The sequence below is a fragment of the Hyaena hyaena genome, unplaced genomic scaffold (assembly GCF_003009895.1).
Source record: "Hyaena hyaena isolate Hyena2069 unplaced genomic scaffold, ASM300989v1 scaffold_199, whole genome shotgun sequence".
In the NCBI taxonomy this organism is placed as follows: Eukaryota; Metazoa; Chordata; class Mammalia; order Carnivora; family Hyaenidae; genus Hyaena; species Hyaena hyaena.
The window spans coordinates 135,422-162,209 of NW_024080831.1; the positions used below are offsets into that span (position 1 = coordinate 135,422).

The 26,788-nt window shown below is 42.7% G+C and overlaps 2 protein-coding genes across 2 annotated transcripts; both read right to left on the bottom strand.

Moving 5' to 3' along the window:
* Positions 1-17: 17 nt before the first annotated feature.
* HRG (histidine rich glycoprotein) lies at positions 18-10,058 on the bottom strand. The gene is made up of 7 exons (XM_039241711.1): positions 9,867-10,058; positions 8,103-8,219; positions 7,169-7,256; positions 5,890-6,056; positions 4,376-4,459; positions 2,529-2,630; positions 18-947 (listed from the first exon to the last, which is right to left on the bottom strand). Exons 1-7 carry the CDS (start codon positions 10,056-10,058, stop codon positions 48-50), a joined length of 1,650 nt encoding a protein of 549 aa, XP_039097642.1. The 3' UTR covers positions 18-47.
* A 3,568-nt stretch (positions 10,059-13,626) lies between these two features.
* On the bottom strand, positions 13,627-25,166 carry FETUB (fetuin B). Its single transcript, XM_039241710.1, has 7 exons — positions 24,920-25,166; positions 24,481-24,591; positions 22,618-22,705; positions 20,336-20,499; positions 19,301-19,402; positions 15,233-15,316; positions 13,627-14,095 (listed from the first exon to the last, which is right to left on the bottom strand). Exons 1-7 carry the CDS (start codon positions 25,142-25,144, stop codon positions 13,715-13,717), a joined length of 1,155 nt encoding a protein of 384 aa, XP_039097641.1. The 5' UTR covers positions 25,145-25,166; the 3' UTR covers positions 13,627-13,714.
* Positions 25,167-26,788: the final 1,622 nt, after the last annotated feature.

Below are 26,788 nucleotides of genomic sequence, written 5' to 3' on the forward strand. Positions count from 1 at the left end.
GGTTCTAATTCAGAATGTTAATTTTTCCCCACCAAGGAAATCAGATTTTATTTTGGAAGCGTATGTGCAAAAAACTTCAAGACATGTGAAAACTCACTATTGAATGTCCCTGGGCATGATTCAGAGGCTGATTGAGGGAAGGACTGAATCTTTGGTTTTAGAGAATGGCTGTGGTCTGGCAATGAGAAGCTAGGAAAATTGGCTTCAGGAAGAGGAAGAACTTCATCTTTCTTTAGCGGAGAGAGTCGGTAAATATATCCAATTTGTCTCCAGTGGAAGGGAAAGTGTCTCTGACCTGGACCTCTTTTTTCTGGGTGCCTAGATGGTGGGCCACGACCCTGGCGATGGCGATCTTGGGGATCCTCGCTATGTGGTAGTGGGTCACAAGGTCCATGGTCAAGGAAATCATGGCTATGGGGGTTGTGTCCATGGGGATGGTGTCCATGGGGGTGGTGTCCATGGGGGTGGTGTCCATGGGGGTGCCCAGAGGGGTGGTGTCCATGGGGGTGGTGCCCATGGGGAGGGGGTCCATGCGGGTGCCCAGAGGGGTGGTGCCCAGGGGGGTGGTGTCCATGGGGAGGGTGTCCATGGGGAGAGTGTCCATGGGGAGGGTGTCCATGGGGAGGGTGTCCATGGGGAGGGTGCTTACTAGAACTATGATTATGAAGGTGTCCATGGGTCCTATTGGTGCCAAAATGGGGATGATGACATTTTAACTCTGGAGCAGGCAAGACTGGAGGGGCTCCTGCCTGAAATGGTGGTCTGTCTGACTCATTTTTGTCTTCTGGAGGAAGTAGACATCCATGTTTATGTGGCTTGTGGGGATGGTGGGGATCTCTAAATTCATCTGGCTTAAATGGAGGCTTGCCAGCAAGAGAATGCTCATGCCCACCAGAATGGAAGGGATGGCCGAAATGCCGGTGTGTACCACTGATGTTTCTATGATCCTGTTAAAGGATACAGAAAAGTGATTATTATGACAGAACACAGAAGGAGACGTTAGATGTACAATTTGATTTAGACCTAGGGCTTGCAGACTTTTGTATTCCACAAATCCATTTTTAAAATAGGGTAGCAAAAAAGTGTTCCCAAACTTTTATCCACCCAAGTTGACATTTAAAATACAAACAAAAACTATCATATACCATCATCATTATTTCACAATAGTAATAATATTTTGATAACACAAGAGTAAGATAATCTCAGAGTAAAGGGTAGTTCTTTAGATGGAATAAACATTGTATTATGAAACACTATTTATTATCCCCATTTTTCTCATTTCAGCATAAAATGGTGAAATTATATTCTAGATGGTATTCATCTGTAGATCAGCATTTGGAAAACAAGTACCTGATACTTAATATCCTCAACAAAGTTCTGAGGCTTTATGGTATAAGCATCTCTTCATCATAAAGGATGAGCACTTCACCTCTTTACTCTCCTCCTTGTTCAGATTTTAATTAAAAAAAAAAAAATCTGTGGATCAGATGACTGGGTGGCTCAGTCAGCTAAGCATCCAACTTTGGCCCAGATCATGATCTCATGGTTGGGGAGTTCGAGCCCCGTGTCAGACTCTGTGCTGACAGCTCAGTGCTTGGAGCCTGCATTTGATTCTGTGTCTCCCTCTCTCTGCTCCTCTCTGCTCATGCTCTCCTTCTCTCAAAGAATAAACACTAGAAAACTTTTTTTTAAAATCTATGGAGCCATTTTCATGGTGACAACCTGTCATGTCCCTACCCCATTTTGTTTTTTGGTCTGGCATATGGACATTCGGATTACTTTCAGTTTTTTTGCTGACATGAAAAATACTATGATGGATATCTTGGCATGGAACAAAGCCTTCTGGGACAGATGTGAAATGTTACTTTGTGCCTTAGGTTTATGTATCTTTATACGTTTGAGGCTAATGCATTCCCCTTAGGCTCTATCCTTACTGATAAAAATTATAAATTATTAAGTCTCAGCACAGGCGCCTTGACTATAAGAGCCATTTTCATATTCATTAAAGACTGATTGAATTGGTTATGATTTTACTTTACAAATCTTACCTCTCCCCAGTTCTTGGAATTCTTTTTTAATACTTTTTGTATCATACCAGCAATTGTACCTCTTCCCCAGAGACCTATTCTCTCTGTATTTCTTTTCAGCTCCCTCTCACCTCTCTGCCTCTCTCTTTCTCTATCCCCCTCCATCCCCAGAGCTATAACAACCAAACACACTATGTGTTTGAAAATACCTCTTAGGGGCGCCTGGGTGGCTCAGTTGGTTAACCTTCTGACTTAGGCTCAGGTTATGATCTCATGGTTCGTGGGTTCGAGCCCCGCATCGGGCTCTGTGCTGACAGCTAGCTCAGAGCCTGGAGCCTGTTTCAGATTCTGTATCTCACTCTCTCTCTAACCCTCCCTTGCTCATGCTGTCTCTCTCTCTCTCTCCCAGAAATAAATAAAAACATTTAAAAAATTAAAAAAAAAAAGAAAATATCTCTTAGTCTGGCACTGCTTATACTAAGGACGATTTAGGCAACCCACCTCCAAGTTGAAGACTTCACAGCTTATGGTAATGTAATTTGGGGTTTCCGAGTCAGAGACTCCTGCATCATACGACAAGTCTGCTCTGCAGAATCCAAAGGCCTATAAAGAAAAGAGAAGCCTGTTAGGGTGTGTATGTGTGTATTTGTGTGTGTGTCTATTTGTGTGCAGGTGGTATGAAGGTGCCTGGCTACAGTTACAAACTTGCAGACATTTGGGAAAGAAAAAGAGCTTTGGAAAAATCCGCTAGTTATTTAACAATCTGTCTTGGTCACTGCTTGGAGAAAGTGCAGGTTCCCAAGAGTTTCACTTCAAGTTGCTGTGGTTTTCTTCCTTGAGTGGTGGCCAGTACTGGGCTTTCCCAGGGGGGTCAGGGAGGAACACCATATCTTTGATGCCTTGCCTTAGGCCAAGCCTTCTGCACTGAAGACCCAAACCACTGGTGCCTGGAGAGAAATAAGAGTGGTGGAGAAGAGGGATTTGTATACAACTTTATCCAGTCCCTTGAAAGAAAGTGTTGGAAAGGAAGGAACCAGTGTGAAAATGGCTTGCTGGACCCTGTCAAAGTAACCATCTGCTGGCCCAACCGGAAGTACAGAGGCTACCACTGGCTTGCACCCCTGTGCCCTAGAGGCTCCTGAACCCAGCTGTCAAAGGTGGTAGACTAGGGTGAGGAGAAAATTCTTTTCTAGAAGAGACAGGCAAGCACTGAGGTTCTGAGAACAGTTTTGGAGTCAGAGAGACCCATGTTAATTCTGGCATCACCATTTCTTAGTTGTGTGAGTTTAGGCAAATTACTTAAAATTTCTAAAATCCAGTCTTTGTTTGTAACATGGGCACAATGCTAACTGTCTTCCGGATGTGGCAGGGCTTAATTAAATGAGATTATGCCGCAAAACACCGAACACTAAGACTCCTCTTCTCCAGCTGCTATGTTTCTGCACTGGTTTGCATCACTCACACCAAGATTATTAAGGATTCGTTGAAGAAGGGAGTGCGAGAGGGAGATCTCTTTTCTGGTGACCACTAAGCAAGATTCTAGAACGGCTTCAGGCGGAAACTTTGAACAGCCAGAAAAGGAACTAATGAATCCTTCCTCTCTTTTGACCCTGGAGAATGTGTTGTCAAACCTCAGAATTATCCTGGACTTGAAATCAGAAGGCCACTGTTAAACTCCTGTGTCCTAACACTTTCTAGCTAAGTGCTTTGAGGTAACTGGTTAACCTTCTAGGCTGTTCTGTCCCAGGGAAATGGAGGCATTTGCTTCTCCTCAGCAGGGTTGTCACAGGGATCCAACAAGGCAATAGTATGCATGTAAACCTCACACAAATGCTGACTATTATTAATAAGATCTTTTTGCAGCTACAGGAGTATCCATTTATAAATGGTGATGGAGGAAAAAAGCCCACTGCACAGAGCCTTAGGAGAACTGGATTCTGATCTCAGCTTGGGTATGAATACTGGGCAAGATGCTTACTTTGCTCATCCTCGGTTACCTCTACATTTCTCACATGGGGCCACTGTGAGGAATAAATGAGATGAAGTGAACAAAGGCACTCAGTGGTGTGTAGGCTCTTAATAGAAGAGCCTTATGAGTCTTAGCTAAGTCTTTCACCCTAACGTGTTAGAAAAAACCTCAGTGTTAAGTTTAAGTATTGTGTATATTGTAAAATCATATTCTCATGATTCACTTAACTTCTCTGTGCCTCAGTTTCTCCATCTCTAAGTGAGAGATAAAAATAAGACCTACCTTAGTGGGTGGCGGTGGGGAGTTAATAACATATGTATAAAGCACCTGGACAGGTGCCTGGCACATAGTAGGTGGTCAGACTATTTATTATACTCACATTATAGTGCCTGGGAAAATGGTGGCTACTGGAGCAGTTCCTCACAGAGAAGTCCAGGTAGTAATTGGTTCTTTCCCCTCCTCTCTAGAACAGATTGGATCAAAGAAGTTTCAGGAACATAAAAGTTAAAAAAAAAAAAAGGCAAGGGGTGCCTGGGTGGCTCAGTTGGTTAAGTGTCCAACTTCAGGTCAGGTCATTATCTCACGGTTCATGGGTTCAGGCCCCGCTCCAGGCTCTGTGCTGACAGCTAGCTCAGAGCCTGGAGCCTGTTTTGGGTTCTATGTCTCCCTCTCTCTCTGACCCTCCCCTGCTCACACTGTCTTTTTCTCTCAGAAATAAATAAAACATTAAAAAAATTTTTTTTATAAAAGGCGATAGATATCTACTATCCAATATACTATAAAGCACCATGGGGATTCAAAATCACCAGCAGGCATTATTTGCCTTATGGTCGCTACCTTTAAAAAATTCACACAAATAAAAAATATTTTTAAAGGGGTGCTGGGTGGCTCAGTTGGTTAGGTGTCTGACTCTTGATTTCGACTCAGGTCATGATCTCATGAGACTGAGCTCCGAGCTGGGCAAGGAGCCTGCTTAAGATTCTCTCTCTCCCTCTGCCCTTCCCCTGCTCAAATGTGAGCAAGCATGGGTAGTCTCTGTCTCTGTCTGTCTGTCTGTCTGTCTCTCTCTCTCTCTCTCACACACACACACACATACACACACTCTTTCTCTTGGTATCTCAAAAAAATAAGGTTTCATTAAAAATGTCAAATGATAGAGACATAAGCATAGTGAAAAATCACCTTTCTTCTACCCAATCTCTTCTTCCCAGAGGCACAACTACCATCTATTTGATGTGTTTCTCCTAGTCTTTTCCTAAATGTGTTGCACATATATACATATATCTAATCAACATAAATGGGCTCAGAGTCTAAGTATTGTGTCTAACTTGCTTTTCCCCTTAGAAAGTCCTCCCAATGCATATAGATCCAAAACATTCTCTTTAGGAATTGTGCAGTATTCATTCCATTCCTTGCATGCACCATAATCTTTTTTAAGTTGGCCTTTTTGAAATGTAAGACAGACATCAAAGAACTGCTCTACGAGACCACTGTGAGCAGGAGGCTCTTGGACACCTGGACTGGAAGACCAGGGAAGTGTGTATCCCCAGCCATACCAGTGGGGGTACTGAGACAGTCTCTCTGTGCCTCATAGGACCAGATGAGTTTTAAAGACTCACATATCCCTAAATATGCTCTTCTGTCTTTCCCTCTTTTCTTTGAGTTTTCCCTCCTCTTCAGTAGATATTCATACTCCCCACAACTCCACAAAATAAAAAGCCGTAGGAAGGCAGTGTCTTTGGGATCTCTTGCCTATGCAAGCTGCAGCAGGGCCCTCAGTTTGAAAGTAGCAGGACACGCAAGGCCAGTAGAGAGGGTCAGGGTTGCTGGGTCAGTGTCTGCCAGGCCGGAGGTGGGCCCTCATTTCGCTAGCTGATATGAGTGGACACTCACCGCTCTGGCAACTCTCTTCACTTGGTCCACTCTGAAAAAGGCAAAAGCTCCATTCTCCCTTTTGTACTTCTCAAGGGCTTTGTTGGCTTGGTTTTTATAAAGCTGAGTGTCCTCAAAGAAGTCAAAGAGTACAGGGCTGTCTTTGGTATTGGCCAACGCGGAAGAGACTGGAGAAAGAAGATGGCAACTTTCCATTATCGGGGGGTCGGAAAGAGCAATGTCAAAACTGGGACTTAATATACATGAGCATGTTGGCGAGAATAACAATAGCTTCCATTTTACAGATGGGCACATTGAGGGTTGGTGAAGCAAAGTGATTTGTTGATGATCAAAGCAGCCCATCAACAGTAGAGCTGAACTTAAGCCCAGATCCTTCTGATGCTTAGGTCTCTGTTGTGACTCCATTCAGACACACCTCCCATACTCACAAAGTATTATTTTTCAATAATCTCCTCCTATCTTGCCAAGGAGGGAGAGGCATCATTAACATAGTTTTGCCCAGAGAGAGAAGATACAGATCAATCTTTCTTCAAGGTGACCTCTTAAAGGGGTTGCCTGACTGTTGAATCTCTTTGTGTATTGGATCATGTTGAAAATCAACTATTTTAAAGGATTTCTATGATCATTCTTTTTGAAAAAATAAATTAAAAAAGCATGGAATTTAAAGTCAACACGGGTGAAATAGGATCATGTCTTCACCACATTTGGCTGTGTTCCCACGGACAAGTCATTGAGCCTCTTTGAGCCTCAGTTATTTTATCCTAAAATAGAACATATCATCATCTTTACCTCATACAGTCTTGTTATAAGATGAAATGGAATAACATCTGTGTAATCACTTTGTGAACTGTACAGTAATACGTAACTTTTAGATGTCGAAATCAATAATTGAGTGCCTAGTATTCTGCAAAGTATCCTCATTTTACAAAGGAAGAAAGCTTAAAGAGGTTAAGTAACTTGCCCTCAAGACCAAACAACTAATAAGTGATGAGGTTGGGAATCAAACTCAAATCTGACCTCTACATTCTCTACAATGATGTTATATTGCTTCTCATAGATTTCTATTCTTCTATATTGAATTTCTTTAAAGGAAGGTGTACCAGTAACAGAAGAAAACCCTCTGCTTTTCCTTCCAAAGAAAGTAAATAATCATCAATTTTATGAGGGCAAGGGCCATTTCTGAAATGTAGATCTTAATATTATGTGATGAATACCACAGCGTATTAATATAATTCTATATTAATTTAGAATTAATTAGCACTTGAACAGGTGACCATACCAGAACTTGTGGTGCAGTTATAGCCATTCACTCTAAGATCCTGAGATTCATTCAGATATGTGGCTATTACCTTACATTGTCCGATCACCTGTAAGAAAGAGGGAATTATGTCATTGCATACTGCCTTCATCCTGTTGAATGTGAGGGGACAAAAAGTGATGTCATATATTCCTACTATCCACTGAGAGTTCATCTTAGTTTTCTCTCACCAAATCCTCTCGCAAAACCTGCATTTTCTTCGTCTGTTTCTGTGGGCTGGGTGCTATATACATCCAAAACCCTCATGAGAGCCAGGAAGTAGCTGTTTAAACAGATCATAGCCATATCCATCCCAAACATTTTCAGGAGGAAAAAGGGCTAAAACTCCTCAGTAGGTAAACGTCTTATTTTTTAGAACTGCAGTTTGATATATGTGCTTACTCATCTGTGTGTTCTCTTCCCGTGGCGAAGAACCTGGCGTCTGAGGCCCCATGTAGAACAAGACCCTGTTCCTCAAGGCACCGGCACTTAATCCCTTTGGCTATTCCTGCCAATGAGGCCAGTCCTCCCAGGGTACAGTCACAGGTTCATAGATTCTCAGACACATAGACTCTCAGGGCCCGAGTAGACATTAGAGTCCAGCTACCCCAGCCCCCTTCTCTTATTTTACAGCTAAGGAGGCAAAAGTCTAGAAACTTAAGGTGATTGGCCCAAGGTCTCACAGCTGGGCATGTTATGCCACGGGACCACAATTCCCAGTGACTCATCTTGAACTGGGATCCCAGGTAGGACTCTCAAGAGGCTGTTGCTCAAGGTCAACATAATCCTCATGAGTCAAGAGGCAGGATCTGCTTTCCCTTTGTCACTCTGTTAGCACAGGCATGCAGCTGCCCTGAGCAAACAGAATAGACAGAAGTCAAGAATGATAAAAGTTAAAAACACTCTGTGTACTTACGATCTCAGATAAACGCTTAGAAAGAGCTATATCACAGTCATCCCAGTGCTTCCTGGATAGGACTGGGCAGTTGGATTCTTTCACATCTAAGACTAAATAATAGACAGCTGCGGATTCCTGAGGAATACCAGAAGAGCAACAGGTGAGCAGCAGGTAGGAGCCTCGTGCTTTTTCAATAAAAGCAATCTCTTTATTTCTTAAACAGAATTCCTGCTCCTCTCCAAATCATCACAGATGTCCCACCTTTGTGGCATTTGATCTACTTATTTTGAACAAATAGCTCTGAAGAGTCACTTCCAAATGTTCTTTTTCCCTGGTCATGATGTTGCTTCTGCCCACGAGCTTTAAAAAGCAACCACTGAGTAGCATTGTGGGTTTGGGGGGAGGTGTTGAAGGTGCAGGCCCAGAATTGTAAGTGATGACAGCCTCCAATCTGTATGTGCAGTTGTGTCCTCTCGCCTGGCTCTATTCTTGAACTTGGATTGCTTTGCTTTGATTTCAACCTGCCCAAATCTCAAACCCACTGTCTTCTCCTACAAGCCAGCTCCCTCTCTCAACTTCCCTTGTCTGTTGTCCGAGGTGTCATTAATAACTTATTGCTGTGGTCTCTAGCTTAGAAATGAAGGGTCGGCTTTTTTTTTTTTTTTTTCCTTTCCTAGTCCTTTCCAGGCGCCAGGTGTTCAATGGTCTTTCTTTGAAATGTCTCGTGTCGTTTCTTCATTCTCCCTGCTCTGATTTCCATTGCCTGGGACTGGTCCTCATTGCCTCTTTCCTGAGCACATGCAATGGCTTTCTAGTTCACGCCACCTGCGTCCATCTCCCCAGGCACACCTTGCCCCCTTCCTCACCCACCCCTCCACTCTCTTACCATCACTCAGAGCCAGCACCGTGCCAATCCATCCTGTGCCCTACACGTGTGACCGAGAGCCTGGAACAGGACCCACAGTTGCTAAATTGCCAGTTGGACCTTAAATTTCTGCAACCCCTCTTGTTCTCTGCAACCCGTGGTGCCTCTAATACTGGCAACAAGTAGAAATTTCTCTGCTTATCTTCTGTGGGACTCTGTGGTCTGGCCTCCTAGATTTCAGTGGTTTCACCAAAGGGTAGGTGTTTTGGGGGCCACGGTTGGTGGAGAGGCCTCCTTCTGTAATCTCTTTCAACTTTCAGATCCACTCCAAACAGGCACATAATCTTAAGTGAAAACAGTAGGCTCTCTGCTTCAAGATAAGCCTACAGTCTGTCTTCCAGCCTGCTAGCTGCTCCAAAGCCCACATAAAACTTCCACAACATCCCCTTCCCGCTTGTATTCAATTACTCCCTAACACTCTCCTTCCTGATACCCTGTCTACATCCTTCTCCCAACCAATTATAACAGCTCTTCTTTCATTAGGTTACTTCTGCATCTATACCACTTGATCACTAGAATGTGTCCTGCGTCAGACAGGTGTGTACGTGAGCTGATGATTATTTCCCTGAGGGTTCTGCCGACACCTTATTCTCTTCTCTCCTAGTACTTACCATTTGGAGTTGGCTCAGGGTACATGCTTATAATTCATAATTCATAGTTAAGGACATATTAATAGCAATGTTAGTTGAAGGCAACCCCCCCCCCCAAACCAACAGTGTAGACGAGCAGCAGAAATGAAACCAGAAGCCCTAGCCAAAGCCATTCCATTGTGCAAGGCAGTAAGCATGGGAGCCAGAGCCACATTTACCCCTGGGGCCTGGTCTCCCAGCTCAGCTCTACCACTGGCAGTTCCTCACCACTCTGTCCACATGGGCATCAGCGACCCGCAGCAACTGGAAAAGGTAGCCATTCCATCGTCCTTTATTGATCAGGTCTAGCACTTTCCTGGCCAGGGGCTCAGTGGCGTCGCAGTCTGCGGAACTCAGACTGCAGGAACCCCGCAGCGTGAGGAAAGGGATGAGAAGCAGAGCTGCCGTGAAGGCTCTCATCTTGTTAAAATGTGAAAATCATCCCTTGCTACAGTATGTCCCAGCAGAGAATTTTATACAGACTTTCTAACACACACACACATGCACACACAATTGATTAAACAAAGTGTTTGTATATTTCCGTTGTGTAACCGGGGAGAGTCACCTTGACCGCTAGTTAAAATACCTGCCAACAGGCTGTAAATGATTAGTGGGTCCTGGGGACAGTAAGCTGAGACACGCCACTGGTGAGTGGGTAGACCCGTGATCTGCACAATGTCTGGATTTTTCTAGTAGTAATGGATGCAAGGTGTGTTTTGGCCCATAGGTGCTGCCTACCTTGGTGGGTGGGGTGGGGTTAGAAGTAAAGCAGGTTTTCTTCATCTGCTTGCTGATTGCTACCAGAAATCTCCCCAACACTCCCCTGTTCGGATTCTGGCATCCAATGTCCTCAGTAGAATGTAGCTGCATTATTTATGAGAGGCAACATGTTAAACCACTAATACCATAAAAGAAACTGAATCCTAAATAAAATGGAAGGATTAAACAGCTGTTACTTTGGAGTCAGATCTGAATTTCAAACCTGCCTTGTTACTCTTAGTGTGTGATGCTGAGTAAGCTATAAAACTTCCCAGATTCTTAATTTTTTCATTTACAAAATGGGGATTCGTCCCTTTTGGCTGGATTGTGTGATACTTAAATAGAAAACACGGCTAAAGGAACCACTACAATTGTTGGTGCAGAGTCAGGTACCGCATAAATGATGCTCTGTGTTCTTGTTATCAGCGTCACTAGTGTGTCTGAGAAGTTGGGGGCACCCCAGCTTGTCATTCATGGTTCTCCATGGCCCCTAAAGCATGCAAAAGAGAACTGGTTTGTGTCGAAGAGAACGTTCGTGAAGGTAGTAGTCAAGCAATTAGATGCCCATCCCTGAGAAGGGGCTAGGAGGGCTCTACCTGGGAGGGGCTCAGCATGGAGGGAAGAGCTGGCATTAAGCTGATACCCTACTGCCACCCCTGCAGAGAAACAATGTACCTGTATGCACTCTTCTTACCAGGGGCTAGCCAGCATCAGAAAGGACCAGAGGGACCCAGCCGAGGTTCCCTCCCTGGACCAGTCCCTTAAACAGCAGCTCCCCACTCCTGGCTCTCTCTGCAGGGAGTGTCTATAACGGCCATGGCAGTGGTTCTCATGCTAGAATCACGTGAGTGGCTTTTAGAAGTCCTTATATCCAGGCCTCTCCCTGGAGTAATTAATTCAGGCTCCCTTGGAATGGACTCAAGTACTGCTACTTTGAAAACTTCCAGGTGATTCCAATGTGCATTCATGGTTGAGAACCACTGGACTCTAAACAGGCCCTGAATGGAGAGAAAGAGTTGAGAGAGAGAGAGAGGGAAGGGAGAAAGTATATGAAAAACAAGCCCTCATTTCCCAGAGTCCCAGGTGGGTTCAGCAAGTACTAAAAGTGAAAGAAACACATTTTGAGTTACGCTCAATGTTGAACTTTTAATGTTAGCGACACTAGCTTTTGAATACCGAAACTGGACCTCTTCAAAGGAATTTAGTACACAGGAAGGAACAGTCTGGATTCTGGCCAATGTGTTACTAAGGGGCTCTAACCTACGGCGGGGCTGGGGGAAGGCTATGGATCAACACAAAAACTTATATGTTTCAATGAGCTGAGCTCCTCAATTAAACCTTCAATTCTTGCTCTACTGGCCACCCCCACTATGGGGTGCCCTCGAGGAGCTAAATGCTAGTGGAGGGGAAGGCAGAGGGTTGAAAAACTCCCACGATGAGGATAAGCTTTTCCTACAGTGGTTTTGCCGAGATTAAGGTGTGCTCACCCTCTTCCCTACCTGCACCAAACCTTAAAAGATTATCCAGTGCTAGTGATCCATTGTATTTCTTGCTAGACCCTGACTGAGACAGGGTCTAAGACTCTGAATGATGCCTCTACTTAATCATTTTTCCTTCTTAAAGTGTGTGGTTAAATAACAGAAGTAACAGCGTGTGAATATTGTCCACTGCTCTTAAACAAATGCCGTCAAGACACAGAGGTGACTCTCCTAAGAAACAGCTGCCAGGATGGAAGACAATAGTTATGTCTGTAAATTCTCTGTTGTGTTAGCTTGCCAGGGCTGCCATAAAAAAGTACCGTAAACTGAGTGGTTTATAGAACAGAAATCGATTTTCTCACAATCCTGGAGCCTAGAAGTCCAAGATCAAGGTAAGTCTCTTCTGAGGCCTAGATCTCCTTGGTCGCCTTTTTTCTGTGTCCCCACATGGTCTTGTTTCTGTGCTCATCTGTGTCTTGATCTCTCCCTATAAGGATACCAGTCATGTGGGATTGGGGACCTCCCTGATGATTTCTTATGAAAGACCTATATCCAAATACAATCACATACTGAAGTACTGGGGGTTAGGACTTCAGTATATGAGTTTGGGGGGAACAATTCAACCCATAATGCCTGTCAAATTTCAAAAGAAATGTGTATATGTATATGAAGGTATTACATATATTTGTATAAACATATACACACATAATATACATGTATGTGTATAATATATATTATATACATATTTTTAAGTTTATTTATTTTGAGACACAGAACATGAGCTGGGGAGGGGCAGACAGAGAGGGAGAGAGAGAATCCCAAGCAGGCCTGGTTCTGTCAGCACAGAACCCAACGTTGGGCTAATTCTCTCGAACATGAAATCATGACCTGACCAAGAGTCAGACACTTAACCAACTGAGCCACCCAGGTGCCTCATATACATATTTTTTAATGTTTAGAGATAGACCATGCATGGGAGTAAAGGAGGATCAGAGACAAAGGGAGAGACAGAGAATCCTAAGCAGGCTCTGTGCTGTCAGTGTGGAACCTGATGCAAGGCTCGATCTCATCACCTGTGAGATCTTGACCTGAGCTGAAATCAAAAGTTGGATGCTTAACCAACAGAATCACCCAGGCACCTCTACATATATTATCTTTTAGGTGAAGAAATTGAGAATGAATGTTATTGGGCCCTTACTTTCTACTCTGAGCAAAACTATTATAGGAATCAGAAATCTCCCCAACTTGGAGCAATGTGCTTCTCTCCAGGCTCAACCAAAGGCCACAGACTCTCTCTTCCAACAGTGCAGATAAGTGACTTTATCAAATTCTGGGGAGTGGAGGCTATCCAAACAGGTAAGAAAGAAACAAGATTCCACCCTCAGGTTGAAGGCTGTGCAGACAATATGTGACCGATACTTGTTGTTGAAATAATTATGGAATAAAAGGAGGGTGAAACTCTGATGAATCCCAGTTCCTTGATCCCCTTCAGTTTTTATCTCATTTTGATCAAAAGAATCAGTGTGCTCTTGCCCAGAAAGAAGAGGGCATACCTAAGTATGGCAGACCCTATATCAGAGACTTTGTAAAAGGCAGTAAGATTGCAGAGGAAGAGACTGAAGGCATGAGAGGCACAGAGACACCTGTCTGTGATTGGAGGCCTTGGATGGTTCACAGAGGATGCAGCCCAGTGTACAAGTAGACAGTGTAGCCTCATAATCTCCATTTCCCGACAACATGATGAGACCAAGAAGAGTCAAAACGATAAACTTTATTAGTCACTCTCTACATTTGACTTCTACAGGGTGTCGTGTCTTCATAGAATCCTCTACGTGATTCTCAAAGTGGAAGAACAAAAGGGTTGGCCTGCTGGGCTGGTCCTGGGCACTCAGCAGAGCGTTGGTCTTTCTTGGGGAATGGCAGGACAACCAGCTTCTTCCCCACAGGATGCAAGAAGAGGAAGGAAACATCCAGACTTTCTCCCTCGGGATTTGTGGTGAGGTCCAACTGCACAGGGAAGGCCTCAACAGGGCTGTTTCCCTGAGCATCCTCAGGCTTCTTCTCATCATCCAAGCTGGGGAGGTACTGGACAGATCCTTCAGGCATGGCTTTGGAGGGTGAGCTGGTAGGGGCTATGTTTTTCTGCTGGGGCTCTTTCACCATGGGGAGGTCCGCAGGTCCCTGGTTAGCTTCAGGGTTTTCCCCTCCAGAGACGGGAACCTGAAATAACAGTATTATCAAAAAAGGGAACATTCCCTGGAAAAACTCCTGCCATGCCTGGTACCGAGCTCAGCTATTCTGGGACTTTCTGATGGAATGTCTCAAAGGGAGACCAGCTAGGGGAGCCTGGGTGTCTCAGTTGGTGGAGTGTCCAACTCTTTATTTCAGCTCAGTTCATGATCCCTGGGTCATGGGATCCCCCTGCATTGGGCTCAGTGCTGAGAGTGGAGCCTGCTTGAAATTCTCTCTCTCTCTCTCTCTCTCTCTCTCTCTCTCTCTCTCCCTTGGCTCCTCCCCCACTCAGTCCCCACAGCTCTCTAAAATAAAAAAAAGAATTAAGAAAAACAAAAACGAAAAAGAGAGACCTGCTAGAGGTATGAACTTGAGGATTAAAAAGCAAAAGCAGACTGCAGAAGCTTGATTGCAAGCCTCACAAATTCAGAGCTGAACAATGGCTCAGGGAGGTGAAATGGCTTCTTCCAAGTCCTGGTGAGCCACCCCCCTGCTCTCAGTAGTGCAGCTGCAGCCATCTAATTGATTGCTGATTCATTGCCAGGCCAGGTATAGGGCCCTTCCTCCAATTCCTCTTAGGGTTTCCCACAGGGATAGGAACAAGGGGGTGTTGCAACCCCCTTCTACAGACAAGGCAACCAAGACTCAGAGAGGTAAGCACCTGTGGAGAGTCACACAGCTCACAGGTGACACAGAAGGACAGGGACCAGGTGGCCTTGTCAATCATCCTTTCAACTACAGCTGCCTGCCTTATAGTAAACACTCAATAAGTACTTTTGGAAAGGGACAGGATATTTCCAGTGAAACAACTACCTCCAGTTCAGTGTAAGGATATTTGGGACACTGAATTTAATGTTTCAGAAGCCTGAGCCATCTGAGCTGGGATGTTCCTGTTTCTGGAGGAGTCTTACTTATTCTACAGGACCACATGGTGACAGAAAAAAAAAAAAAAAAAGCACGATAGGTCTTTAACCAACCATCCTAGGGGAGTGGACTTGGGGCAGGCTGAATACAGTGGTGATCACAGATTCTAGGAAATGAAAAGGAGAGGGTGAGGTAAGGGCCCATAGGACTTAGATGATCCGCTCTCTTCACAGGAAGACAAACAATTAGGTTGAAAAATACCTGCGGTTCAAAGAATTCACAATTCACGGTGACAAACTTTTCTAATCGTGTTTCAGTCCGAGAACCATGGCAAAGACCAACAGGCTAAAGACAGAAAATACAATGTCCTGTGAGTATTATGATTATCAATGACTATAAATGGAAATCCATTTGCTTTCTGCTTGTGTAGACACAGGGCCAATCAACAGTTTTATGTTCCTATCATGTTTTGGGCAAGCTCTGAGCCAGTCCCCACTAGATCATTATTACCAAATAATCACCCAAACTAGACTAAATCACCTCCAGTGATGTGAAACTCAGGCTTTCTTAAGGAACAAATCATGTTAGAAAATTCTTTGTATTGAGCAGAAATCTGTGTCTATAGAACATCTACCTCTTGGCCTTGCTTCTACCCTTACCTTGGGTCACTTTGAAAACCTGTTTTCATCTCTCACATAGTGGCAGCCTTTTATGTATGTTCTACCAGACTTTTCTCTTCTCAAACAAACTTCCTCTCAGTTCCTTCAATCTCTTTTAATTTAGAAAAAAACAATTTTGTTTCCTCAATATACATGTAATCATAGTTATTTAGTAAATGGATAAACAGAATAAAATTAAAAGACCTGTGATTGCATGAAAGTTACCTGTTTCCTACAGTGATTTGATTTCTTCTGACCTTTTTTCCTTTGCATACTTATTTTTCTTCTAGATAAATAGGGGTATGTTACATATACTATTTTATAACTCTTTTTTGTCATTTAATAATATACTGTGAAAATCCTTTCATGGCAGTGAATAGTCTTTTGTGACTTTCTTTATAATCACTACCTAATATTCCTCTGCATTACTTAACAAGTTCTTAGTTACTCTCTTAGAGTAGGTTCCTAGAAGAGGAATTTTAGAGTCATAGAGTATACATATATTTGAACACAAATAGAATATTGTAATAAAATTTTGCCTCGATTTCTAAAGAACTCTTAAGAATATTCACATGGAATTTACTAAAAAGTGTCTAAATGGCTTGCCTGAATATTACCTTAGCACTCATTTCCAGAATACACAAAGAGAAGATTTGAAATTCCTTAAGATGGGAAAATTTATTAATGTAAGAATCCTTGGAGAATGGTGCTTCAGCTTCTTCCTTCTCCAATTCATCACCAAATCACATGGGGAATGGGCTCTAAGAAAACTTGCTGGAGAGACTGCAGTTACCTATACCAAGCAGAGCCTAGTCACTCCCACTCTAAGATTTACTGAGCTACTCTAATTCATAGGCCTACCTGGTGCTGAAACTAGAGTGGATCACTAAGAGGGAGTTTGTGGACATGCTTAACACGTGAACTCTAGAGTTGGGAGGCATATGGGCTATGAAGATTGGTGTCTGCTTCTCTCTCAGAGCATTCTGAAGGCAGGATCTTGGCTAAAGCAAGATCCTCCTATGGTAGGGTAAAGAGAAAAAGCAGGAAAGAGAAGAATGTTCACACTGTTTGGAATAGTAAAACTGTATGAGGGTTCCATGGGATAAGCAAATGTCATAGGTAGGGCTCTTTTGAAAGTAGCTACTCAAGGGACAATCTTCTGGAGAAGGGGCATTTAATAGTAAAACCTGTGGGGGCTGAATCTGAGATGGCGTGGTTCCAAGGCATCAGCTAGAGGATACATCATCTTGCCAAGAAAGGACCTCCGTGTGAACCCACACCTGTATCACCTGAGAGAAGCAGGTCTGGAACTTGTTTTATGGAGATCAAGAGAGAACTATAACTTCAGTTACATATGACAGACTTTGTACTTTTTTCTCTTATCCTCTCTCATTCTTCTCGGAAATTGGATGAGCCAGAATTAAGCAAAAGATTACAGAAGGGGAAGAAAAAGTGAGAGATTAGACCTTGACCCCTTTCTCACATTAGGTCCTAAGTTCTAAGTCAGGCTGAAGCTACAGAGAGAGAATAAAAGCTTTGCATTGGGTTGAAGATAGAAGTTTTAAGATGGAACAGATTTTTTTCATACCCCAAAGTGAATCTTCATTACCTAAGTGGAAGTGTTCTTAGTACTGCAAATGACCAGAAAACTATGGGGTCTGCCCAAGATGTTATTGACAAGTGAGAAAGAGAGACCCTACAGAGTAAGGTGAAGATGTTTTCCCAATTATTCCTTGAGGAAATTCACCTGGCTGATTACACAAGGCTTTTGAGACATACATTTTAGATTTAAGGACACACATAGGTTGAAAGTTAAAAGAAGGGAAAAAATATATAATGTAAACAGTGACCAAAAGAGAGCTGGGATGGCTATACACATATCAGACAAAATTGATTTTAAGACAAAAATTGTTAGTAGAGACAAGGAGCAACACTTTATAATGATAAAAATTTCAATTGATTAGGAAGACACAACTATAAATATTAATATATATATATATAACAACAAAGCCCCGAAGAACATGAGCCAAAACTGACAGAATTTGAGAGAGATAAAGACAAGTCAATAAGCCTGGTTGGAACCCTCACTTTCAGTAATGGATAGAGCAACTGTGCAGACCATCAATGAGAAGACTTGAACAACACTATAAATCAACCATTACAGAATGCTCCACCTGATGAGTATACACTCTTCTCAAGTGTGAGCAAGGAACATTTTCAAGGATATACCTTATGTAAAATTATAAAACAAATCGCAATAAATTTAAAAGAAGTGTAGTCATAGGAAGTATATTCTCAAAACACAATGAAATACAACTAGAAATAGATAATAGAAAAAGTTGAGGAATTTGGAAATATTAGATTACATACTTCATTATAACCAACTGGCCAAAGAAGAGATCACAAAGAAAATTAGAAAATACTTTGAGATGAACGGAAACCAAAACAAAACATGTGCAACTTAGGTGCAGCTAAAGCATTGTTTAGAAGAAAATTTGTAGATGTAAATACTGTTGTTAATAAAGGAAAAAATTGAGGGGCGCCTGAGTTGCTCAGGTAAGCATTTGACTTCCTTTCAGGTCATGATCTTACAGTTTGTGGGTTTAAGCCCATGTCATGCTCTATGCTGACAGCTCAAAGCCTGGAGCCTGCTTTAGATTTTGTGTCTCCCTCTCTCTCTGCCCCTCCCCTGTTCATGCTCTCTCTCTCTCTCTCTCTCTCTCTGTCTCTAAATGATGAATAAACACTTAAAAAATTTAAAAATCAATAGCATATCATTTACTTAACATTCCATCTTAAGAAACTAGAAAAAAAAGGACTAATCCCAAAGCAAGCAATAAGAAAGCCATAATAAAGAGCAGGGAGGAAATAAATGAACCAGATGACTAAAAAACAAAAAACCCAAACAAAACTAAAACTGAAAGTTGATTCTTTGAAAAGATCAACCATATTGACAAAACTTTAGTGAGGCCAACCAAGAAAAAAATGACTCAAATTACTAAAATTGGAATTAAAGGGGTATATATCAAATCTAATATTTCAGAAATAAGAGGCAAATCCTATGAACATCTTCCTGTATGCTGAGAAAGTAGGTAACTTGGAGCAAATGGACGTATTCCATAAAAGACACAGACTACCAAAACCTACTCAGGAAGAAACAGAAAATCCGAATAGACCTAGAACAAGTAAAGAGACTGAATTATTAATCAAACAAACACAAACACAGAAACAAAACAAAAGTTCTCACAAAGAAAAGCTCAGGCCCAGATGGCTTCACTGGTGAATACTAACAAACATTTAAAGAAGAATGAACACCAATCCTTCACAAACCCTTACAAAATGAAATTGAAGAGGAGGGAAAACTTCCCAACTTATTCTATGAGGCCAATATTAAACTCCTATGAGATGGCGTAGAGACAATAGAAGAAAACTATATGTTAATATCTCTTATGAATATAAATGGAAAATCCTATACGAAATACTGGTAAACTGAATGTAGCAACACATAAAAAGAATTAAATATCATTATCAATTGTTCCTTGAGGGGAAGAAAAGCATCTTATGCCTTAGAACACCTCATGCAAAAATTTATGATCAATCAGTAAGTCCATATAGACGACTTGTGAATGTGAATCCTAAATAGTTTCTGAAGACATTCAGGAATACTTACCAGAGAGTCAGGGGGCTGAAGCGCACAGCTGCCGGCATGGTGTTGGGTACATGGTGATTCTTTGATTAAGTATTCCACAAAGAAGGCAGGGCCAACCACCCACTGGTATGAGACAAGAGTTAGAAAACAAAAATCAAATCTTACCACGTGGAGAAATGGTTTGGGTTTGGCAGCATTTTATTTATGGGAACCCTACCTCCTCAGAGTCATTGTCAACACTGGGTCCTATTGTCCCTGTATTCCCCACCAAGATCAAAGCAAGTACTGCGATTTTGTTCTTTAAAAAACATAATCACCGGGGCGCCTGGGTGGCTTAGTCGGTTGAGCGTCCGACTTTCGCTTGGGTCGTGATCTCGCGGTTCGTGGGTTCGAGCCCCGCGTCGGGCTCTGTGCTGACTGCCAGCTCAGAGCCTGGAGCCTGTTTCAGTCTGTGACTCCCTCTCGCTCTGACCCTCCCCAGCTCACGCGCGCGCTCTCTCTCTCTCTCCTAGAAATAAATAAAACATTAAAAAAAAAAAACATAATCACCATACCTTCCTTCTCTTCTTAAGGATTTGGAAGGGCTCTAAAAACCTTCCTTTAGGTGAGCTTATGTTTCCTCACTGGAGATTTGTTTTTAGATTAGCTTTGTCTATGTAATTGATCCAACATAATCCAAATTCAAGTGAGCCTCCATCTTCCCATTTAGCAAGCAGAAACTGACTTGCTAAATGGTCCATGGTCAATCAAATACGAGCATGTAGCAGCAAATAGTGAACCTAAGTAGAATAAACAAGGAGACCAGGAGTTCAGTTCCCTTCTTGCCTTAAGGTGAATGAGGTGAAATGGAGTCCCCGTGACTCTGGTGGAAATCCCAAGGCATAACTCAGAAACTGAAACAGAATTGAATGTGCCTCAGGCCCACTGAAGTAGGGAATAAAGAAAAGGCTTTGTGGTGTGAATGAAAAGGAGTGCCTTGATATTCGCCTCTCAGTTTAGGAATGGACAGCAACTGTTAAGAGACACATTGTTGGTATAACAGCTCTTCAATCTCACCTGGGTAGAAGCCCGCGTGACTTGGAAGACAGAGTACTGCTTTGAGGCGCTCTCACTGTTGTATTTTGCAAGAGACTCAGCAGCAGTTCCCAGAACCTCGGGATCTGACAAGTTAATGGGGCTGGGGCAGTCAGGGCACATCATGTGAATCATTCTTTGAGAAACTGTTGATGCCAAAGAGAGAAGTTTAAAAGTAAAATTTCTTAGTGATTTTTAATCCCGCAAATCATACGACCATAACAGAGGCAGAGATTGAAAAAAAGATAATCGTTTTGGCAAGGATGGACCAGAAAAGGCATGATCTGGAATGAAAGTTGTCAGTAGTGAGTTTTCTGCCATGGCTGTGTGTTACTTTCATTATTCAAGAAAAATTAAAGCAAGATTTTTTTCACCTAACACAGATATTTACCCTAGGAATTTTGTATATATGTGTTTATTTTGATATAAAGCTTTTCCCAGTTAGTTTAGTATCTTCCACCATCATTGTCTCTGTCAGACAGACTGAGTGTCTTAAAATGTTGGGATTTCATTACTGTCACATCTATTTCACCTTTGAGTCCCCAACACCTAACACAAGGGCTACTGCATTGTAAGTGCTTAGCAAATGCTTGTTGAATGAATGGATGAGTGAATGACATATAGAAGGTAGAAGCACACTCTCCCAGGTTAGAAAATACAAGTGATGGGGCACCTGGGTGTCTCAGTCAGTTAAGCATCCGACTCCAATTCAGGTCATGGTCTCACAGTTCATGAGTTCAGGCCCTGCAATGGGTTCTGTGCGGACAGCTCGGAGACTCGGGTTACTTCGGATTCTGTGTCTCCCTACTTCTCTCTCTGCCCCTCCCTCACTCATGCTCTGTCTGTCTGTCTCTCTCAAAAATAAATGATAACATAAAAGACACTTTTTTTAAATATACAAGTGAGCCAGAAACAAATATTGATCAAATCACTGCGTGGACTGGGTAGAATAATCACGCTAAGGGTGTAGCCAGAATTTCTGATTGGGAGGACCTGGGCGTGGCAAAACTCATATGAATGTCAGGCGAGGGAACTTTTCTGGAAGTTATTTTTGTAGAGCAAACACATTGTTTTGATCAATTGCGTGCTCACTTGCATGCATTTGGGCATATTGTGAGGCAGTTTCCACAGCTCGTCGCTCCTGACACCATCCCCATGTGTCACTTCCTGACCTCCCATACGTCTAGCACCTATGACTTCCATTTTTAGTCCCCATCTGTCTTGTTAGTTGTTCTCTTATTTATGTAAGACTCATCTTCACAACCACGAAGCTTCAACTGTGGCTAAGAAACTATTTGCTCTGTTGCCTTATCTCCCAGAGACATAGTTATCTCCTAGAGCTTGTTAGAAGTGCAGACTTTCGGGCCATACCCCAGATCTATAGAATCAGAATCTGCACTTGAACAAGACCCACCTGAGGAGTCACACATCGTAGTTTGACTAGTAGCCATACCTTTTTTCCCATATCTTGGATGCTTGCTTGACAAAGGATTGAGAATAAATGCATACACATATTTCAAATGTCCTTAGTTTCAGCCTCATTCTTAGTTCATTTGTTCAACAGTTCTATGGATCCCTTACACTCGATAGGAACCCAGGGAGGGATTTGGCAGGAAGGAAGAAGGAATACCTGTTCTACACGATGGAAGATAGGAGACCCAAATCAAGGCAGTACATTGTGTTTCAGGAGAGGTTAGGCTAAACCTTTATAGGAATGAGAACAGGAAAGAACCTTTCTTTTCTTGAACAGAGAGCATGGTAGAATAAGTGGCATTGGAAGGGATCCTCAAAGAATGGGTGTAAGTTGTAAAGACAGAAGGTATTAGGCGAGGGCATCCTCAGTGGAGGAGAAGGGACAGGTAGATGTCGAGATCAGAAAGTGCAATGTGTGCTCAGAAAATAGAGAGGGATGCAACTGTAAGAAGTGCAGAGTAGCTGTGGTCAGGGAAATAATGGCAGAGAGAGCTAGAGAGGGAGACTGGGAACCGAGGTAGAGATTATGCCATTTACATCAGACTGAAAATTTAGGGTTTAATGCAGTCCTCACTAATAAATGATGGCACGTGATTTAAGAAGATTCATTGTGAGAAGAGGAGCAGTGGAAGTTGAACTTCATAGGAGAGGCAAATACTGGATAGAAGAACATGGCCTTGGTATGAATAGGAAGTCAGGGTGGGAGAACCTAGTATATTCTAGGCATAGACCTATTTAATGATCTTTCCCCATATTTTATTATAATGAACAAATTCAGAGTATTCTCTTACCTGGGCGAAGAGTACAGTTGTAGGCAGGTACATAGAGAATTCTTTGTGGCACGTTAACGTAAAATAATGCTTTGCATTGGCCATAAACCTGGAACAAATGCACATTTTATGACATGGTGGGACAAACTCTGATGATTAAAAATATCCCCCAGAAGGAAAGGAAAAATAAGATCAAAGCAGAGATGGAGGCAAATAGTAAGAGACTCTTAAACACAGAGAACAAACTGAGGGGTGCTGGAGGGGGTGGGTGGGTAGGGTGGATTAAATAGGGGACTGACATTAAGGAGGGTGCTTTCTGGGATGACCACGGTATGATATATAAGAGATGAATCACTGGGTTCTACTCCTGAAGCCAAGACTCCACTGTATGTTAACTAACTTGAATATCAAAATAAAATAAAATATAAATAAATAAATAGTAATGAAATCATAGTCCCCAAATTAGATTGGACACTTTATTTTTAATTAATGAAAAAGCAAGATCAATTTTGGCAGTTTTCAGTGTGAGACACTGCCAGCAAATCAACAAAGAGTTTAGCCTTCTTCTGAGACGCAGCTGGACTCCATTTCCCAGCCTCCTTCCAGATTAGGTGTGACTGTGTATAACTGAGTTGCAACCACAGGAAGATGCGAAGTGTCTGTAACAATTTCCAGGTGGCCCAGGATGTTCTCCCACGTGTGACCTGTCCACCATGCTCTCTTTCCATAGCCTCATCCAGATGAGCATGGCAGTCACAGCAACCACAAGCTGAAGATGGCAGAGTCTAGAGCCACCATGTGGAAGGAACTTGGGGGTCAACTTCATCAGGAACTTCTTTTTTGAACTTTCCATGAGTGAGAAACTGCTATCAAGTTGGAATCAGTATATACTTCTTAGGGTATGTATTACAAAACGTTTTTTAATGTTTACTCATTTTTGAGACAGAGAGAGAGAGAGAGAGAGAGAATGTGAGCAGGGAGGGGCAGAGAGAGAGGGAGACACAGAATCTGAGGCAGGCTCCACAGAGCCCGATGCAGGGCTTGAACCCACAAACCATGAAATCATGACCTGGGCCGAAATTGGATGCTTAACTGACTGAGCCACACAGGTGCCACATTTTAGGGTATGTATTACAGCAGCTAGTGTCACCTTAACAAATATAATTTACAACACGGAAAACACACTCTTTGCTCTTCAAAATCAGATAGGTGCAATTTGACAACTTTGGCTAAATGATTAGAAAAGTACTTTACTTCTAAACACAATCTTGCCCTCAAAATATAATTTCATATCGGTTAATGGAAGTAACCTCAGGATAACTAAGAATAAAAGAAAGTGGACTATGTTATTTTCAATCCTTTTCAACAGTTGCCTTTGAAAGGATGGATTCTGAGGCTCTTTAGGTTCTACGATTCCAGGAGATCCATCCATGGCACCTCTTGGAGCTCTCATACTATAAACGCTCCCTCTCCCCAGCCTCATGTCTCATATCAGTGTTCAGTGAAGCAAGAGAAAGCAAAATAAAACCAAGAAAGAAGCTCTCTCTCCATTGCATCTACAGTCTTCCTTAGATTCACATCCAGAGCACTGTATCTCCGATCTTTTTTCTCACAATTCAAACACTAGCTCAGAGCCTACAGGAAGGTCTTGGTGGTAGGAAACAATTTAGTGGCAACATCAATTCTGGGGTTCTGGCTCCCACTGGGACCCTCAGAAACGGCTTCCACTAAATGCTCCTTGATCTACAGCCTGGGAATAACCACATGGGCATCATGCCCAAGAGATTATAATGAAGAACATTAAAGAGCGGCACATACTGAACAGTCTGCATTCAGCTCCGAGGACACCCAGCTTCTCCAGAGCTCCTGGACACGAACACTTACCGATGCATGAAGGTGCCTCACCCCACAGCCCTTCCATGCCTTTTTGCTGAGTACATGGCAGCCAGTCTCTAACACGTCCAGTGTGAAATAGAACAGAGATCCGAGGTTAACCTGTGGGAGGGGGTTGAGAAATACACTGCATCCCACATGAAGCAGAAACCCCTCAAGACTGGACAAAAGCCTCTGTTATGGTAGAGCCAAAGTCTGTGATGTTTGTGAAGAGTTTTGATTACCTGTGGGACATTAGAGAAGTGTCAGAGTATGATAACGATTAGCGCAATAAGAGCATGGAGCATACCCTGGCAGAGGAGAGGGCAGCATTCTTAGCAGGGTTTCCAATTTGGAAGTCCCTGCCAATATATGTCGCTGGGTCCCCGCTCCCTGGTCAGCTTCCTCAGCTTGTGCAAGCACATGCCCTGGACAGGGGACTGTCACTTGCCTGTCTTTGTTCTCGGACATCGCTCACTCGGTTGAGACTCAGCACGTAACCATCCTTTCTGCCCCTGTTGATGTCCTGCAGGGCTAGGCCTGCTAATTCCAGAACACTTGATTCGTTGCAGCCGCGGGAGAGGAGAGGCGAGAGGTGGTCGCGCTGCAGGGGTGGAGATGTAGCCGTGCAGCATGCAGCCAGCGCACAGAGCACCGCAGGCAGGAGGAGACCCATTCTGTGGGGAACAAGGCCAGGATGGGTCAGGACATAGAGTTACAGGGATAGGGCTGCTTATACTGCTTATAGCCCTGTCTCCGTAAAGCCAATTTGAGCAGTTTTGTAATCACACTTTGAACCCGTAATCAGATTTGAAACATGATGTCCCACTTTATCTCCTTGAATTCTAAGTGTGGATTTCCCTGAGTCAGTACTTTGGATGAGATTTGCCAGTGCTTCTAACCTTGGACTCCTGAGCAATCTCACGTTCATGTGTCATGTAAACAAACTTGTTTCCTAACCTTTTCCTAAGAGGACATAATAAATACTTGGGTCAAGGTTCCTAGGAGGTCATGACTGAATTCTGGCTTGTGTCCAGGGTTCCACCTGAATCAGAATATGTGGGCTGTCACCTTCTCCCTTCTCCCCTAGCATCTGCCCTCCACTGATGTCCTGGGCCACACTAATAGTTATCCCAGGTATGGAAGCTGGGGTTTGATCTCAATGGTGCTCAATGAGTTTAGATTTCCTGCCTGATCTCCCATATTCACTATTCTTGTTAGATCCAGAAAAGGGCTCTAACTTGACATCACCTACATAGAGCACCAGTGACATTCCAAAAGCAATTTGGGATATGGCTAGAAAGTGTTCTATTTAGCCTTACTTAACTTTTTTAAAAGAAATATCTCTTTAAAGTGAACAGTACATCAAAAGTTCTTACATCATACTTCAATCCTCCATGTCTTGATGTGGAGGTGTATGGAAGCAAACTCGTTAAACACTATGGTTAAGAAGAGATAGGTTGGGGTGCCTGGATGGCTCAATCAGTTAAGTGTTCGACTTCGGCTTAGGTCATGATCTCATGGTTCATGGGTTCATGCCCCGCATCGGGCTCTGTGCTGACAGCTCAGAGCCTGAAGCCTGGTTCAAATTCTGTGTCTCCTTCTCTCTCTGCCACTCCCTTGCTCATGCTCTGTCTCTGTCTCTCTCTTTCAAAAATAAACATTAAAATAATTTTAAAAAAGAAGATATAGGTAATCATTCAGAATAGAAGGAGAGATAAAGAGATAAACTAAAACTAAAGCAGTTCATGACCATTAAACCAACCCTGCAAGAAATATTACATGGGACTCTTTGAGTAAAAAGGAGAAACCAAAAATGACAGTGTAAACATAGGAAACACAGAAGCAGTAAAAATGAATATTTCTGTAAGAAAAACAGTCAAGGAACTCATACAAGAAATAGGATATAAAATATAACAACATGTACCTAAGATGTGAGGAAGAGAGAGAAGAATGGGTTCAAACTTGAATGACCATCAACTTAATGTAGACTGCTATTTGCAGAAGAGTTTATATACAAAATAATGGTAAACATATATCAAAACCACTTATAACAATGCAGAGAATAAAGAAAATGGAAATCAAATATATTACTAAAGAATACCAGGACCCATTTGTAATCTGCCTACAAGAAACTTATTTTAGACCTAAAGACACCTGCAGATTCAAAGTGAGGGGATGGAGAAACATCTATCATGCAAATAGATGTCAAAAGAAAGCCAGAGAAGCAATACTTATATCAGACAAAATAGACTTTAAGACGAAGACTGTAGCAAGCAACAAAGAAGGACACTATATAAATATAAAGGGGATAACCCCA